This window comes from Felis catus, chromosome D4 (assembly GCF_018350175.1).
Source record: "Felis catus isolate Fca126 chromosome D4, F.catus_Fca126_mat1.0, whole genome shotgun sequence".
Lineage (NCBI taxonomy): Eukaryota > Metazoa > Chordata > Mammalia > Carnivora > Felidae > Felis > Felis catus.
In genome coordinates this window covers 55,231,001-55,246,733 of record NC_058380.1, presented here as the reverse complement: position 1 = coordinate 55,246,733, position 15,733 = coordinate 55,231,001, and the positions used below count along the sequence as shown (strand labels likewise).

At 42.6% G+C, this 15,733-nt stretch overlaps 1 protein-coding gene across 6 annotated transcripts in view; it reads left to right on the top strand.

Annotated features, from left to right (window-relative positions):
• Nucleotides 1–15,733, top strand: part of APTX (aprataxin) — a 262,688-nt gene that overhangs the window by 23,096 nt on the left and 223,859 nt on the right. For 5 of the 6 annotated variants that reach the window (XM_045043468.1, XM_045043467.1, XM_045043465.1 and 2 more), the window contains exons 1-6: nucleotides 2,669–2,791; nucleotides 10,179–10,315; nucleotides 11,882–11,928; nucleotides 12,143–12,445; nucleotides 13,797–13,856; nucleotides 14,671–14,897. In XM_045043468.1, coding sequence (XP_044899403.1) covers nucleotides 10,183–10,315; nucleotides 11,882–11,928; nucleotides 12,143–12,445; nucleotides 13,797–13,856; nucleotides 14,671–14,897 — 770 coding nt within the window. In that variant the 5' untranslated portion in view covers nucleotides 2,669–2,791; nucleotides 10,179–10,182. Of the gene's footprint in view, nucleotides 1–2,668; nucleotides 2,792–10,178; nucleotides 10,316–11,881; nucleotides 11,929–12,142; nucleotides 12,446–13,796; nucleotides 13,857–14,670; nucleotides 14,898–15,733 lie in introns of those variants that run through there. The other variant, XM_045043469.1, reaches the window with a different exon arrangement.

Below are 15,733 nucleotides of genomic sequence, written 5' to 3'. Positions count from 1 at the left end.
TAAAAAGTGATCTCAAAATAGATCAAAGATCCAAATATAAGACCTAAAACTATAAAACGGGAAAATCTTTGAATGATTCTGGATATGATACCAAAAGCACAGGCAGCAAAAGTAAAAATAGATAACTTGGACAACATCAAAATACAATATTTCCGTGCATCAAAGGACATAATCAATGGAGTGAAAAGGCAGTCTATGAAATGGGGAAAATATCTGCAAATAATATATCTGACAATGGATTAATATCTAGACTATAAAAAGAACTCCTACCATGCAACAACAACAAAATAACTTGATTTAAAAATGGGGGCCCGAAAAAGAAGAAAAAAATGGGCAAATTGATTTGAATAGACATTTCTCCAAAGAAGATATATAAATGACCAACAAACCAAAAAGGTGCTCAACGTTATTAATCATTAGAGAAATACAAATCAAAGCCACAATGAGATAGCACCTCCCACCCATTAGGATGACTGCTATTAAAAAAACAAAACAAACCAGAAAATAACAAGTGTTATAAAGGATGTAGAGTATTTGGAACCCTGTGTCCAATGTAAAATGATGCAACTGTTATGGAAAACAGTATTTTGTTCCTCAAATCAAAAATAGAATTATCTTACAACACAGCAATCCCACTTTAGGGTGTATATCCAAAAGAATTGAAGGGAGGATCTTGGGGAAATATTTATACAATCATGTTCATAGCAACATTATTCATAATGGCCATAAGATGGGAACAATCCACACACCCAATGATAGACAAATAGATTGTAAACAAAGTGTGGTGTATACATGTAACAGAGTGTTATTTAGCCTTAAAATGGAAATTTTGACACATTACAAGTAATGAAATTTGAGGACATTATGCTAAGTGAAATAAGTCTGTCACAGAAAGACAAATCCCGCATGATTTCACTTATGTGCAGTATCTAGAATGGTCACACTCATGGAAACCAAAAGTAAATTGGTGGTTGGCAAGGACTGGAAGAGGGGAAATAGTTGTTTAACATGTAGTTTGGGTTTTGCAAGATTAAAAAGTTCTGGAGATACATTTAGTACAATGTGAATATAGTTAACACTACTGAGCTGTATACTTAAAAATGGCTTAGATGGTAAGTTTTATGTTATGTGTATTTTGCCACAATTAAGAATTTTTTTTTGAATTTGAAAAAAAAAAAAAAAAAGCAAAGCCCTAAGCAGGCTCACAAAATTTATCATGATGTGCACTTTGAAGTGTTTGCCTTCTGACAGTGAATCTCTAACTTATCATGCATCAGGATAACCTGGTGGGCTTGTTAAAACAGATTGCTGGGCCACACCCCTAAAGTTTCTGAATCAGTAAGCCTGGGGTGAAAGCCTGAGAATTTGCATTTCTAACAAGTTCCCTGGTGTTGTGAGGCTACTGCTACTGATCCAAGGATTACACTTTGATGGCCACTATATTAGATAGTGCCACAGACTACAACTCTCTGTTAATTTCTATGTATCAGTTTGTGATACATCTTTGGTTCTGGGGTCTGTGAAAGTTGTGTTTGCCATGTCCTTGTGCCATGTGACCCTGCTTCTCTGGCCAGTAATATGCTATAGATGAAGGGCTAGACCTAATATACTGGGCATGGAAACTGCCCAGTTTTGCACAATATATGGTATATAATCCAATTAGAATAATCCAATCCCATTTTGAATGCAAGACACACTAAGGCAGGTCAGGTAGAAGCTGAAGCTAAGAGAAGCTTAATTCTGAGGGAACTGGTCAGGTGACAAGAGCCACCTCATTTTACCTGGAGCAGTGTGAATCACATTCCACCACCATGGGGGCTGTGTGGCCAAGATGCTTCTTGTGCTCGCCCACTTCCTGGGGTGACCTTAATATAAACCTGCATCTTCTCTGCTAAAAAAGAGGAAGTCTCTTTTCTGTGTTTCCTGGAAGACTCTCCCATCCTGTTTTGATAGTTTTGGTATCTTTATCATACTATTGACTCTGCTTTTCTATGGAAGGAAACAATCTTGATCAAGAAATGTGACTCCTTAAGCCTTGGTTTTTATTGAGGTTGAGAAAGATTATAAACTATGCCTTCACTCATAAGATAGGAATTTTTCCATCTGCCAAAATGACTTCGAATAATTGCAATACGTGACTCTTAGGCAACATCCTGGAATTGCTATCAAAATCAGTAAACCCATGTCATCCCAGCATCCTGCTTCTTGTCTCCTCTCTAATTGGCTGTCAGCTAGTTCATTTAGTGAAGCCAGCGTTAAAACAATCAGGTTTCCGCACCGCTAGTTCCTCCAGCCCTTTGTCTCCAGAAAAGGGAGAAAGCCGGTTGCAGTTTTGAAAGGGGGCAGAAAAACAATGTCACAGCAGGTACTGTCTACAGCAGGAAACATGGCCTTAAGGGTAGTGAGCTTCTGCTAACGAAGGGAGTGTCAAGATACTGCATCAGCTGCCTAGAAACGGCCACAGAGGGAATAGTTGCTTAAAGTCTCCCCGGACTCAGAGACTGAGAGATGGTGACAGGGAAGAGATTCTCGGATGGAGAGAGGCTGGCGGTGGTCGTCCGCAGAGGGATTATTGCTAGGAACCGCACTATGGCCTCCGTCCCAGAGGGGCCAACCGGAGCGGACGCTTCCGGATCTGCGTTTTGGGCAAGACCCTTTCAGCCAATCTTTGTACAGGCACTGGTGACGTCACTCGTTGCGCTTAGGCTTGTCTCGTGACGTCATCCTACAGCGCCGGATGTGGCGCGTCCCGGAAGAGAAACGTGAGGTTGTCTGTGTCCGCTGTTTCGAGGTAAGGCGGTCGTCGGCCTACCTCCTCTACTGACCCGGTTGAAATTCATGGGTGTGGGCCATAGGTCGGGGCCATTACTACCCTTGAATGATGTTCTTTAAATAACGCTTTTATGGCTTCTTTCCCAGCAGGCTTTGCTCCATCCTCGGGCTCTAGGCTTCTCACTTTGCTCAAACTCCCTTGGGCCGTTTTTCGGCGACCCCGTCGTTGGTCGTCGCCCCACCAACCTGTACCCCCGACACCTGTACTGGCTTGGTCACTACACAAGCAGAGAAAAGATTAGAGAGTGGGTACTGTCTAGCCCAAGGAGGCGGCTTGGCTTGTTAGGAAGGACATGGTTGCCTCCAGAAACTCTCCGTGAAAGGAACTTGAGGGGCCTTCACAGCGTTCTCAACAGGTCCATTAGGAGGGCCAGTGGTAGTGGTTCAACAAAGCAGGGGTGTAATTTCTACATGGAATCAATGTGGTCCAGGTTTAGAGCCTTTAGAGAATCTAACTTACATTGGGAATCGTTAGAATACTTGAGACAGGACTGTACTTTACGGAGAGACAATACGGATTTGTGCCCTTCCACCTTAGTTGCACAGTCACTGCTGTCGGCCGATCTTTGTATACGTCCTTAGCCCCTGCTTTTATCCTGTCTTCAGTGTTCACCAGTGACAGGAGTGTTGAATGCTTTTGACCAGACACTAAGCTTTACGTACTTCCTCGTTCAGTCTTCATGCTACCTCTGTGTTGTACAGCAAGTCTTAATGTTTTACAGCTGGAGAAATAAAGGCTTAGGTTAAATAATTGGCATCAAGTCACACAGTGACTAGATGCTGCAACTCAGGCAGTTGCACATAAGAGGCTGGATGTTCTCTACTATGTTATATTGATTTTTTTTTTTACTGTTCATTAAGCTCCCGAACACCTCACTCTGTTGTCTGCTATTTTATGGAGAAAATTGAGGTCATCGGATATGCTTTCCCTCAAATTTCTGCCCCTGCTTTCCCTTCTTGAAAAATGATCTCATTTAACACCCATTTTTACCTTTCTTTTACTCTCAGAGGATAAGCTGTCTCTTCTGATCAAAGTGAATCCCATTATCTTTGCTTCTCATCTTTTGTTTATGTTTTCATCTATGAGACCTTGTTTTATTTGTCTTTTCTGCCCCTGACTATGTCCTAGTCATATGTGAACATAGGTTTCTGAGATCCCTGGTCACCTGGCTTCTACCCTCCAAAGCTAGAAAGAGGGAAAAGTTCTTAGTGATCCGTCTTCCTTTAGCTCTCATCCAGTAAGTCTGTTCCCCTTCTTTTTTAAAGAGTGTTCTAAATTCTGCCTCCATTTTCTTACCTTTCACTCCTTTCTCCAGTCTAGCTTTCAGACCTATCACTCTCCTGAAATTTTTAACCTTAAGGTCACAGTGATTATCAAATCAGATAGATATTTTTCAGTCACTACTGGATCCCTTTGTTGCCTTTTTTTTTTTTTTTTTTTTTTTTAATGTGTTTTAGTTTTGAGAGAGACAGAGCATGAGCGGAGGAGGGGCGGGGAGAGAGAGGGAGACACAGAATCCGAAGCAAGCTCCAGGCTTTGAGCTGTCCAGCACAGAACTGGATGCAGGGCTCGAACTCACTGTGAGATTATGACCTGACTTATTCAACAGATATTTATTATGATTCAGAGATGAGGAAGACAAAGTGCCTCCCCATTAGGAGCTTTCATTCTAGCTATTTCTCCATATGCTTCTCTCACCAGCCATTTCTCCTGTGTGGGCTAGTCTTTTTACTTCCTTCCCTAAAATTTTAGGTGCTTCCAAGGCTTGTGACTTTGGCCCACTTCTCTTTTCATTCTGTACACACTGTGTGAGTGAGCACATCAACTAGGTTGGTTTTAACTGCCTTCTACATGCTCCCAAATCAAAGTTGTCAGTTTAAACCTCTTTTCTAACTTTCCCTCTCACTTCTTATCACACTGCTCACTTCTCACTGCACTGCTGGACAGCTCTGTCTACCAGTTCCACAGACGGTTCAAATTCACAGGCCTGAAACTGAACTCAGTGTCTTCCCTGAACTTGCTCTTATCACATCCATCCCTAAGTCCTGAGGATTTTATTCCCTAAGTATTTCTCAAATCTGTGCTCTCTTCTTCATCCCTAGTATTGTACTACTTTAGGTACCATTATCTTTTACCTGAAATATGATGGCCTTCTGACTGATTTCCCCAACTCCAGTCCTTGAAAACAAATCTGTGACAAAGCCCTGCTTCATAATCTTTAAAGATCTGTCTGTTCATTCATCTGATCTTTTTTCTCATTCATTTAGCAAATATTTATTGTTTACTGAATTGCAAAATCCAGTGGAAGTTCTAAAGTTTGAACTCACCAGTCACCCAGGGCTCTGCTTATTCTGGACCTGCCTGTGTCTCTAGCCTCTTTTCTGCTTCATGCTTTAGATTGCAGCAACACTGAACTCCTTTTCATGTGCACAATGCTGTTTATTAATGCATTACCCTTGCTGTTCCCTTTAACTTGAATCTTCTCCTTTCTCTATCCACTTCCTTCTCCCCTAATTAGAATGACCTTTTCACCAGTTAACTTAGTTTATATATAGGACTCATTTTAGGTCTGCCTTCTATAGGAAATCTTCCTTGACATCTCCTTTCTCCAAGTCTGTGTTGGGTATTCCAGCCTTTTGCTCCCATAATACTCTGCACAGACCAATCATTATACTTAATACAATTGTTGTAAGTGTTTTTGTGTTTCTCTCCCTCACAAGACTCTGAGCCTTTTGAAGACAGGAATGATATACCTGCATCATATGAGTGAGATACATTATTTCTTTATTCACAGTACTAGAATACCACAAGGCACATAGTAGGCATGCAGTAATTTTGATTGATCAAAAGAGTGAAGACAAAAGGTATATGGTGTAGTGATTAAGAAACCATTCTTTTTAAAAAAATTTTTTAAATGTTTATTTGTTTTTGAGAGAGAGAGAGAGAGAGACATAGTGTGAGCGAGGGAGGGGCAGAGAGAGAGGGAGACACAGAACCCGAAGCAGGCTCCAGGAGCTGAGCTGTCAGCACAGAGCCTGAAGTGAACTATGAGATCATGACCTGAGCTGAAGTCAGACATTTAACTGAGCCACCCAGGCGCCTCTGCCCCTCCCCCCTTTTTAAGTCTATTTATTTATTTTGAGAGAGAGAGTGCACAAGAGCAGGAGCAGAGGAAGGGGAGGAGAGAGAGAGAGAGAGAGAGAGAGAGAGAGAGAGAGAGAGAGAGAGAGAATCCCAAGCAGGGTCCAGCACAGAGCCCGAATTCAAGTTCAGCACAGAATTCGTGAACTCAAGAACCGTGAGATCATGACCTGAGCTGAAAGCAAGAGTCAGATGCTTAACCGACTGAGCCACCACCCAGGCACCCCAAGAATCCATTCTTTAGAATTGATTCAAATCCTAACTCTGGCACGTATTAGCTATGTGGCTTGTACATGTTGCCTATTTTTTCTTAAGCCTTAAATTTTTCTTTCTTAGGATGAGAGTTGTGAAAATTAAATGAGATGATATAAGCAAGACATTTAACAAGTGCCTAGCACTTAGTATGCACTTGATAAAGGCATGCTGAACTGCAGGGGATCCAGAAGTATAAGGCCAGGCCTAGCCCAGGGCAGTGATCTTTAAGAGACCCTTCCTCTGAGTTTTTGTATGGATGGGCAGTGATGCAGTCTGTTTACAAGGAGATTATAATCTCATTTGGAGAGTGGAATTACATCCACATTTAATTTTCAGAGAACTGTGAAGGTAAATTAACCACACCCAATAGCAAGATGTAGGGGTAGGGAAGAGAAGATAATTCAGAGAAGACCTCTGGGGGGAGGTGGGGCTTGGAAGTTGAGAAGGATTTGGGATTCTGGAGGGGAGGAAAGAGTATGATCGAATGCCTGGAGATCATATTGAGAATGACTTATTTGGGAGACATGATTCAGTATATCATACCTGAGGGATGTATTTGTGTGTAAGAATGAATGTATGTGAGTCTGGGGGAAAGGAAAGGTGGGGCTAGTTCTATGAAAGGAAGTAGGAGGTGACATAAGTGACCTTTGTGGGGTTAGAGTACGAGGGTCTTAACCTCAGGCTTGAGGAATTTGGGACTGATCAGGGTTGGGCAAGTTGGGTTGGATATCATGATAGCCCTCAGCCACATGTAGCTATTTAAATGTAAGTTAAAAAAAAATCTAAGAAATTTAGGTTTTCTGTCACACTAGCTACATTTTGGATGCTTGATTGTCACATGGTGGCTACATTATTGGACAACATAGGTGTACAACCCTTCCATCATTGTAAAAAATTCTACTGGACATCACTGTTCTACATTCTCAGATTGCTGGGCTTGCATGGCCTATCAGATCACTTGGTTCCTTAAGATATAACTAGATTTTTTTTTCCTGACTAATCCCGACAACTCTGGAATGAAAAGTAGGGAGTTGGAAAATAGAGAATTAGGATTTATCCACATAGATGTGAGGATGGGATTGCCCAAGGAGAGGAGCAAAGGATGGCTTAAGAGGAGCCAGAGCAGAGGAAAGAGAAGGAAGGCCAGAGAACCTGGATAGGATTATTGTCTGGTCATTTACTTGCAAGTATGTACTGTGTTCTTGTATGTCAAGTATTAAGTGCTGGTGATATATTGGTAAGCAAAAAAATGGACTTCTGCTGTTTTAGAGCTTGCACTTTATGGAGTTTCAATGTATGGGCTATATTGAGATTCAGGAGCGCCTATCATTATGCATTCCCCATATTCTAAAATGCTTCATTCCTAGAAAATGGATCTGAAGACTAAAATGGGCTAAAAACTTGGTCAAGGTTAGTTGCATAAGCATCGTGGAGTCACTGCTTTAGCTTCTCAAGAATTTGTAAATAGAAACATCGTAACTTGAGAACTTTGACAAGAATGAGTGTGTGTGGAGGGCAGGAGGGGTAGTTTCTATTATCCTGCAACAGCCAGCCATGCTCTCAGCTGCCCATCAGATTCCTTCCTGTCCCTGCTCTCAAACTGTGCTCTCTTCACATTTCTTTTGTTATTACTGTGAGTTGTCAGTCACCACGTGACTACTTTCTCAAAGCCTGATGAAGACATACTTCATTTCTCAGTCCACTTCCTGCTCATTTATCAGTTTCCAGTAAGTGCAAACAGATGTGCCTCTGAATACATAGCATTTAAAAATGGAACGTGCCTATAGCACCATCATCACTTGAGGCTCCAGGTTGAGGATTTTAGGTTTACAACTGACTCTTCATGCCTTGCATCCACCCCTTCACAAAGACCTGCTGAACTTTTGGACCTCACTCTTGTCCACATTATGTTGACTGCCTCCTGACTAATCTCAGAGTCTCAACTTCTCCACTCCAGCCTGCCCACGCCCAGCTGTCGTTTCACTTTGCCATGCAGCTCATTAACCTGGCAGTTGTCTCTTCTTGACTGTCAGATCTAAACTTTTCAGCATAGTGTTCAATACCTTTGCCATTTTTGATGACTCTGGAGCAGCTCCCCTGGGTCAGCCAACAGGGTCTACTTTCCACCCCTCACCCATGGCTTATTGCTGAAATATGCCTTGTCGCTTGTGCCTTTAAAAATGGACTATACCCTCTCACTTATTTTCCTTATCAGTCTTCTTGGCCTTTTCATTTGGGTGGTTTCCAAAACCTTTCCTGACTGATCCAATTTCTGTGACTTTGCACCTCCTCAGCAATCATTTGTTTGCCCTGCTTTGCATTATCCTTTGCAGATGGTAATGAAACTTTGACTTTCAAAAATCTTGTTTCTTTTCTCTTCCCTTTGGACACAAAGCTTGTGCAGAGCGCCTGATAAGTGCTGCCTTGCCTGTAGGGCACGTTTCTCAAAGAGAGGGTATTAGAGGCTTGAGCAATAAGCTTCTGGAGTCGGGGGAGGTATCCCAAAGATCCTAGTCCTGTCCCTATCCATAGTTCCCTGCTCTACCTCTCTGGGTGATCTCATGCTCTCTTTGCCTCACCTTCTCTGACATGTTGATGCCTCTCAAATACATACAGTCAGTCCATTCCTTCCCTGAGCTTTCTACCCATATATCCTACCTTGACCTGTGGATCTTTCACAGACAATGTAATCTAATTGTGTTTCAGTCTGAAAGCATCCCTTGTTCGTCTGCCATTTAACTTCAAATTATGTCTCCTTGTGTATTGCTCATTTTAGTCAATGGCTATTTCCAAATTCAAAGTCTTGGTTTGTGTCTCCCTCTACTCCTTTGTCATCCCCAAATACACTCAGTAGTTAAGTCTACCTTCACAGTTTCTTCTGGATCTTCTTCCTCTCCATTGTCTTTGTTCAGGCCTTTGTTCAGGCCTCTTCTCTCTCCCAAATTTCTTGGCTCTTTCCCTTCTACTGATACTCTCCATGGCCATACAGGTTGTTTTCGAAAGAAAACCGGCACCTTCTCTATTGTGCAGGTTGTGTATAGCACAAAGGTGCCACATTCACTCTTTAGATGTTGTAGGTTTGTGTATTTATTATGACAATCTTCTGGTAGATGGCAGTAAAATGTATTGTTCTAATATTGGTATGTTATGACGATTAAGGAAAGGAAAAAAGTTTTTTTAAATGTTTTATTTATTTTTGAGAGGGGGCAGAGAGAGAGGGCAGAGGGGCTCCAAAGCAGGCTCTCTGGGTGTGTGTGCTGATAGTGGAGATCCAGATGTAGGGCTCGAACTTACGAACCCACAAGGGCTCAGGCCAAAGTCAGATGCTTAACTGACGGAGCCACCCAGGTACCCCAAGGAAAGGAAACCTTCTAATCCGCATAAAGATGCCTCTGGACTGAAGAACATCCTCTGTTCTGATGTCCTTAATTCTCTGCCAGGCAAACTCCTTCTCATGCCTTGAAAACTCAGCATAAATATCCCTTCCTTGTTAAGCCATTTTTGATACTCTCCACAAGAGTGGTTGTTTCTTTCCCTGGGCAAATGCCATATTTGGTTACTCCCTTATAATGCTTATCACATCATATTGTAATAATTGACATATGAGTCTATCTACCCCACTATACTCCAGGCCTCTCAAGGATAGAGACAATGTTTAATTATTCTTTTATCCTCACCATGTAGCCTAATGGCCAGCACATAGAGTATATCAGTAAACATAAATATTTGATTGCTTCGCATGATTTAGGCACAGAGGTAAGTACATACATTATCTTATTTAATTCTCACGACAGCCTCATGAGTCCTGTCATTATCACGTTTTACAAGTGAGAAAATTGAGACCTAGGTGAAGTCACTGGCCTCAAGATGAATAGCTGGTAGCTGGCATGTGTGGTGGTGCTGGGGTGTGCTAATTTTTCCAGTGATTCTCTTCTGTTTTGTTTCTCAGAGTAATGATGCGGGTGTGCTGGCTGGTGAGACAGGATAGCCGGCACCAGCGAATCAGACTTCCACATTTGGAGGCAGTGGTGGTTGGGCGTGGCCCAGAGACCAAGATCATTGACAAGAAATGTTCTCGACAGCAAGGTAATTGGTCATAGCAATGTGCAGTACTGTGTTTTGTTCCTTAGGATAATGATAACCAAGGGTGCACATTTCCTGGAAGCTATTGATAGAAACCTTTTGTCTGCCATAAACAAAACTCAGGAACTGAGCTCTCTTAGCCAACATCAGGGCCCCATTCACCCCTGATTCCACCCTCTGGAAGCGGTTAATATTCATTGTTGGGAGCAGGCAGGTTCCATCCTGTTAGTATGGTGGAACTGAATCCCGCACCCTACTTTGCCCGGGGAGATTCCTCATTGGGCAGTGAGACAGTTGCATTCTGGGATCTCCAGCCTGAAACCATGTCTGAGAAGTGATGGGATACTTCCTTCCTTTATATAATGCCTCACACGGAGGGTGTCGTCTTTATAAGACTATGACATCCAGCTCTTGAGATGTCTTTCCTGGGATTTAATGAAATGAAGGTCCTTAGGGAAAAGCTGTACCGTGTACTTATTTGTTCCATGTAAACTCTTTTTTTTTTTTTTTTAATTTTTTTTTTTTCAACGTTTATTTATTTTTGGGACAGAGAGAGACAGAGCATGAACGGGGGAGGGGCAGAGAGAGAGGGAGACACAGAATCGGAAACAGGCTCCAGGCTCTGAGCCATCAGCCCAGAGCCCGACGCGGGGCTCGAACTCACAGACAGCGAGATCGTGACCTGGCTGAAGTCGGACGCTTAACCGACTGCGCCACCCAGGCGCCCCGTTCCATGTAAACTCTTGATCTGCTCACTGCAACCAGGCCTTCCGCCTGCAGTGTGTTCCTGAGAACAGGGTTTCTCAGTGCTTGGAGTCTGCAATAGTGATTTTGGTTTTTCCCGCAAGAGTTAAATCTAAGTGAGGGGTGGGGGGAAAGCCATGCTTGAGCTGGCTGGGTCCAAGACAGAAGGAGACACTGCTTCTCACTCTCTGTCCCCTTCTCACAACAGCAACTGGAGCAATGTATATGTTAGCCTGTCTACTGCCTGTCCTCCCTGAAGAGCAGCTGTGGTGTCTCTGCACCTTGTCTCACTCACAAGTGTTTGATGTTACTTCTTCCCACATATGCTCAGACTGTTCTGTTCCTGCAGTCCTCTTTCTAGAATATTCTCTGCACTCTGCCTACCCAAGGCCAGCTGAACTTCTGTTTTCCAATAATGTATCTTTTGCCTTTCTTTATTGAAGGCATCTGATAGTTTTATTAAATAATGGAAGCCTGATTTAACAATGAGCCAAGAGCTTATGAAACAACTGGGTCCCTTCCCTGACTGCAGAGTCTGTGATCCTGAGTGGGCCAAGGACTCTGGAATAGGGATTGTGGGGATTCTGTAAACCTGCCTCATAGGAATGTTAGTAGTAGCTAAAGGAGTATGTATGCTGTTGGAAATTTTACGGAAGGATTTGGAGCCCAGCCACTTCCATAATAGGCGATTTTGCTCATGGGCCTTTGAGGAAACCCCTGTCAAGTTGCCTCCTGGAATGAGGCTTCATTGTCCTGTAGGAAGAATAGGAGCATGTGCTTGCTTCTTGGTGGCCTTTAGATTGAACTTTTTTCAATCTCTTTCAGTACAGTTGAAAGCAGAGTGTAACAAAGGATATGTCAAGGTAAAGCAGGTATGTGTGTTTCTAATTTGGATTTCCATTTTATACTTGATGATTTTCTTATGCTGTCTGTACCAACCTGTGAAAGCTTCTCTGTCATGTGTGGAAGTGATGGGGTAATAGAAGTGAACATTAAGCATGGTATCTGGCACACAGTAAGTGGTTAGCATAGCAGTGGCTATGGTATTATTGCTAGCATTGTAATTATTTTCTGATTTTTCTATAGGTAGGGGTCAATCCCACCAGCATTGATTCAGTCAAAATTGGGAAGGACCAAGAGGTGAAGCTGCAGCCTGGCCAGGTTCTCCACATGGTGAATGAACTTTATCCATATATTGTAGAGTTTGAGGAAGAGGCAGAGAGCCCTGGCCTGGAAACACACAGGAAGAGAAAGAGGTCAGGCAACAATGATTCTATAGAAAGGGGTGCTGCCCAGGAAGCTGACTCCCATACAGGACTGGAACCTGGGAGTGACCCTGGCCAATGCTCTGTGCCCTCAAAGAAGGAGAAAGATGCGTCTACCAAAAAGGTGAGGGTGGTGTGCCTGATAGATGACATGGAGATTAAATGAGATATAATGACTGCTTGATTGTTTTGTACACTGTAAAGCTCAAATACTCGTAAGGGGTTATTAACCATGACAAGGGTTATTAACCATGATGAAAGAGTCACTTGTTTGTGTCACCAATCACTTGGGTGAATGTCCCTTTATGTACATTTTTCTTGAAGTCCTGAGGTAAGCCACCCGAAGGTAGGGAGGTAATGGCGGTGTACTGCTAAACTGGGTCAGTCATATGTGTATCTGCAGAGGGTTAGCATTGGAACGCTGTTCATAGATCATCTGATTCGCATCCTGTTGTCAAAGTGGAAATGTAGTTAAGCTGTAGATGGAGTGCGAGAGGGCAAAGAAGATGCAGTTCACACTCTGGCATTTCCAGCTTTCATCTAGACACACAGCTCTCACTACTGTATAGGAAGAAAATGGAAATGGTTTATGGTTATAAAGGGAAAAGATTGAGTAAAGGGGATATAGTTGAGTTCTTTTTTTTTTTTTTTGAATATTTTCTTTTTTTTTATTTTTTTAAAAAAAATTTTTTTTTTCAACATTTATTTATTTTTGGGACAGAGAGAGACAGAGCATGAACGGGGGAGGGGCAGAGAGAGAGGGAGACACAGAATCGGAAGCAGGCTCCAGGCTCTGAGCCATCAGCCCAGAGCCTGACACGGGGCTCGAACTCACAGACCGCAAGATCGTGACCTGGCTGAAGTCGGACGCTTAACCGACTGCGCCACCCAGGCGCCCCTTGAATGTTTATTTTCGAGAGAGAGAGTGAGAGTGAGCAGGCGCGGGCAGGGGAGGGGCAGAGAGAGGACAGAGGATCCAAAATGGGCTCTGTGCTGATAGCAGAGAGCCCGATGTGGGGCTTGAATTCACGAACCGTGAGATTATGACCTGAGCTGAAGTCGGACACTTGACCGACTGAGCTATCTAGGTGCCCCAGATACAGTTTAAATCTTAAAAATGAATTTTATTACTTGGGATGCCTGAGTGGCTCAGTCAGTTAAGTGTCTGACTTCAGCTCAGGTCATGATCTCACAGTTCGTGGGTTCAAGCCCCACATCGGGCTCTGTGCTGACAGCTCAGAGCCTGGAGCCTGTTTTGGTTCTGTGTCTCCCTCTCTCTCTGCTCCTCCCCCACTTGTGCTCTGTCTCAAAAAGAAATAAACATTAAATAAATAAATTCAGTAACCCTTTGAGAGAGGGTTAAAAAAAATGAATCATTACTAAGTTTGGTTGCACTTTGCTGACACATACAATATTAACTAATGCCAAATACAGCTACTGACATTTGCAATTTACATTGCCCTTTTTTGTTTCAGGAATCATTGGGCCACTGGAGTCAAGGCTTAAAAATTTCTATGCAGGATCCCAAAATGCAGGTCAGAATAAAATTTTGGCATTGAAATGTATTACATGTCTTTTAAGTGACTACTCCACAGAGTGAGGATAAATGAAAGCAAAGGAGATCAGTCCTTCTGAATGAGTTTTGTTTTATTGGTCTACTTGGTGAGAACAAGTGGCTTTTCCCATTGTCAGTAAGTTAGCAACTGGAATTCTTTGGAGGGAAGCTAAGTTCTTCAAATGAAGATCTCCTCTTCCTTATTCCTCCTAAACTTCTGGGTGCTATTAAGGGAAGTTGAGTTAACCTTTGTGGGGTTTTTTTCACGGGAGTGTCAGGTAATGTACTGTGACTGCAGTTGCTGGGCTGCCCCGGGATTAATAGTCAGGTGTCATCCTGGGAGGAGTCTGTGAGTTCTTAAGTTACATTCTGCGGTGACAAGGGGCCAGATCTGATAGGGCTTCTTGGAACACATGATTGTGTCACATGGTCTGCTGTGTTAGAGTGGAGAAGGGTGCCTTTGAATTTATGCCTGCAGGGATTTTACATCCAATCCTTAGGAACTATTTTGTACTGTGAATTTCCTGCGTATTCTCTGTAGTGTAGTGCTTGAAAACACAGGCTCTGGAGTCAACTAGATCTGGTTTGAAATCCTAGGCTTCCCACTTAGTAATGATGTGACTTTGTGCAAGACACTCATCTGAGTCTCTGCTGTCATCTGACAAAATTGGGATACTGACACCTTTTGCATAAGATTGTGCTGGGAATGAAGTGAGTTAGTGAATATGACAGTACCTGACACACAGAACATGTGTGGTAGATATCTGTTTCCTTCTCTCGTGCCCCTATCCTAGGTTTACAAAGATGAGCAGGTAGTGGTGATTAAGGATAAATACCCCAAGGCTCGTCACCACTGGCTGGTCTTACCATGGGCTTCCATTTCCAGTCTGAAGGCTGTGACCAGGGAACATCTTGAGCTCCTTAAACACATGCACACTGTGGGGGAAAAGATGATTACAGATTTCGCTGGGTCCAGCAAACTCCGCTTCCGATTGGGTTACCATGCCATTCCCAGCATGAGGTAAGTGTTGTGGGTAGTGCTAGTGTATTCTGGTTCTAAGTGGACAGATGGATTCAGCTTGGGTGTGCTGATAGTCTCAAGGCCAAGGGGAGTAGGGTGGGATGTTTCCAAAGAAGGTGGGCTGAAACTTCCACCCTTCTCCCTGATTTGCCTGTGACTTTTATTAGATTTTTCAGAAGCATCTATAACTCCTTAGTGATTAAGGACCATTGCTCTGGAAGAGACAAACATCACTGACTTTTGTCATGATAGCTCAGTAGATCTAAGATTTAAAATAAAATGAGAGAAAAATGCAGAACCTGTTCAAAGAACTCAACCAAGGCAGATCTCCATAGTTGTTGTTGTTGTTGTTGTCCTTTTTTTTTTTTTTTTTTTTAATATTTATTTTTGAGAGAGAGACTGAGTGTGAGCAGGGACGGGCAGAGAGAGAGGGAGATACAGAATCTGAAGTAGGCTCCAGGCTCTGAGCTGTAAGCACAGAGCCCAACATGGAGCTCAAACTCATGAACTCAAAGATCGTGATCTGAGTTGAAGTCGGACTTAACCAATCTGAGCCACCCAGGCACCCCTCCAGTTCTTCTGAGCTAAGCAACAAGATAAGCAGATTAATTGGATTTCACAGTTTTTATCTTGTATTTGTTCATTTGTTTTTTCGTGATAAAATTCACGTAACAAAGTTTACCACTTTAACCATTTTTTTAAAAAACTTTATTTAAATCCAAGTTAGCACAGTGTAATAATGGCTTCAGGAGTAGGATTTTAACCATTTTTAAGTGTACAGTTTATTGGCATTAAGTATATTTACATTGTTATGCAGTCATCACCATCATTTTTCT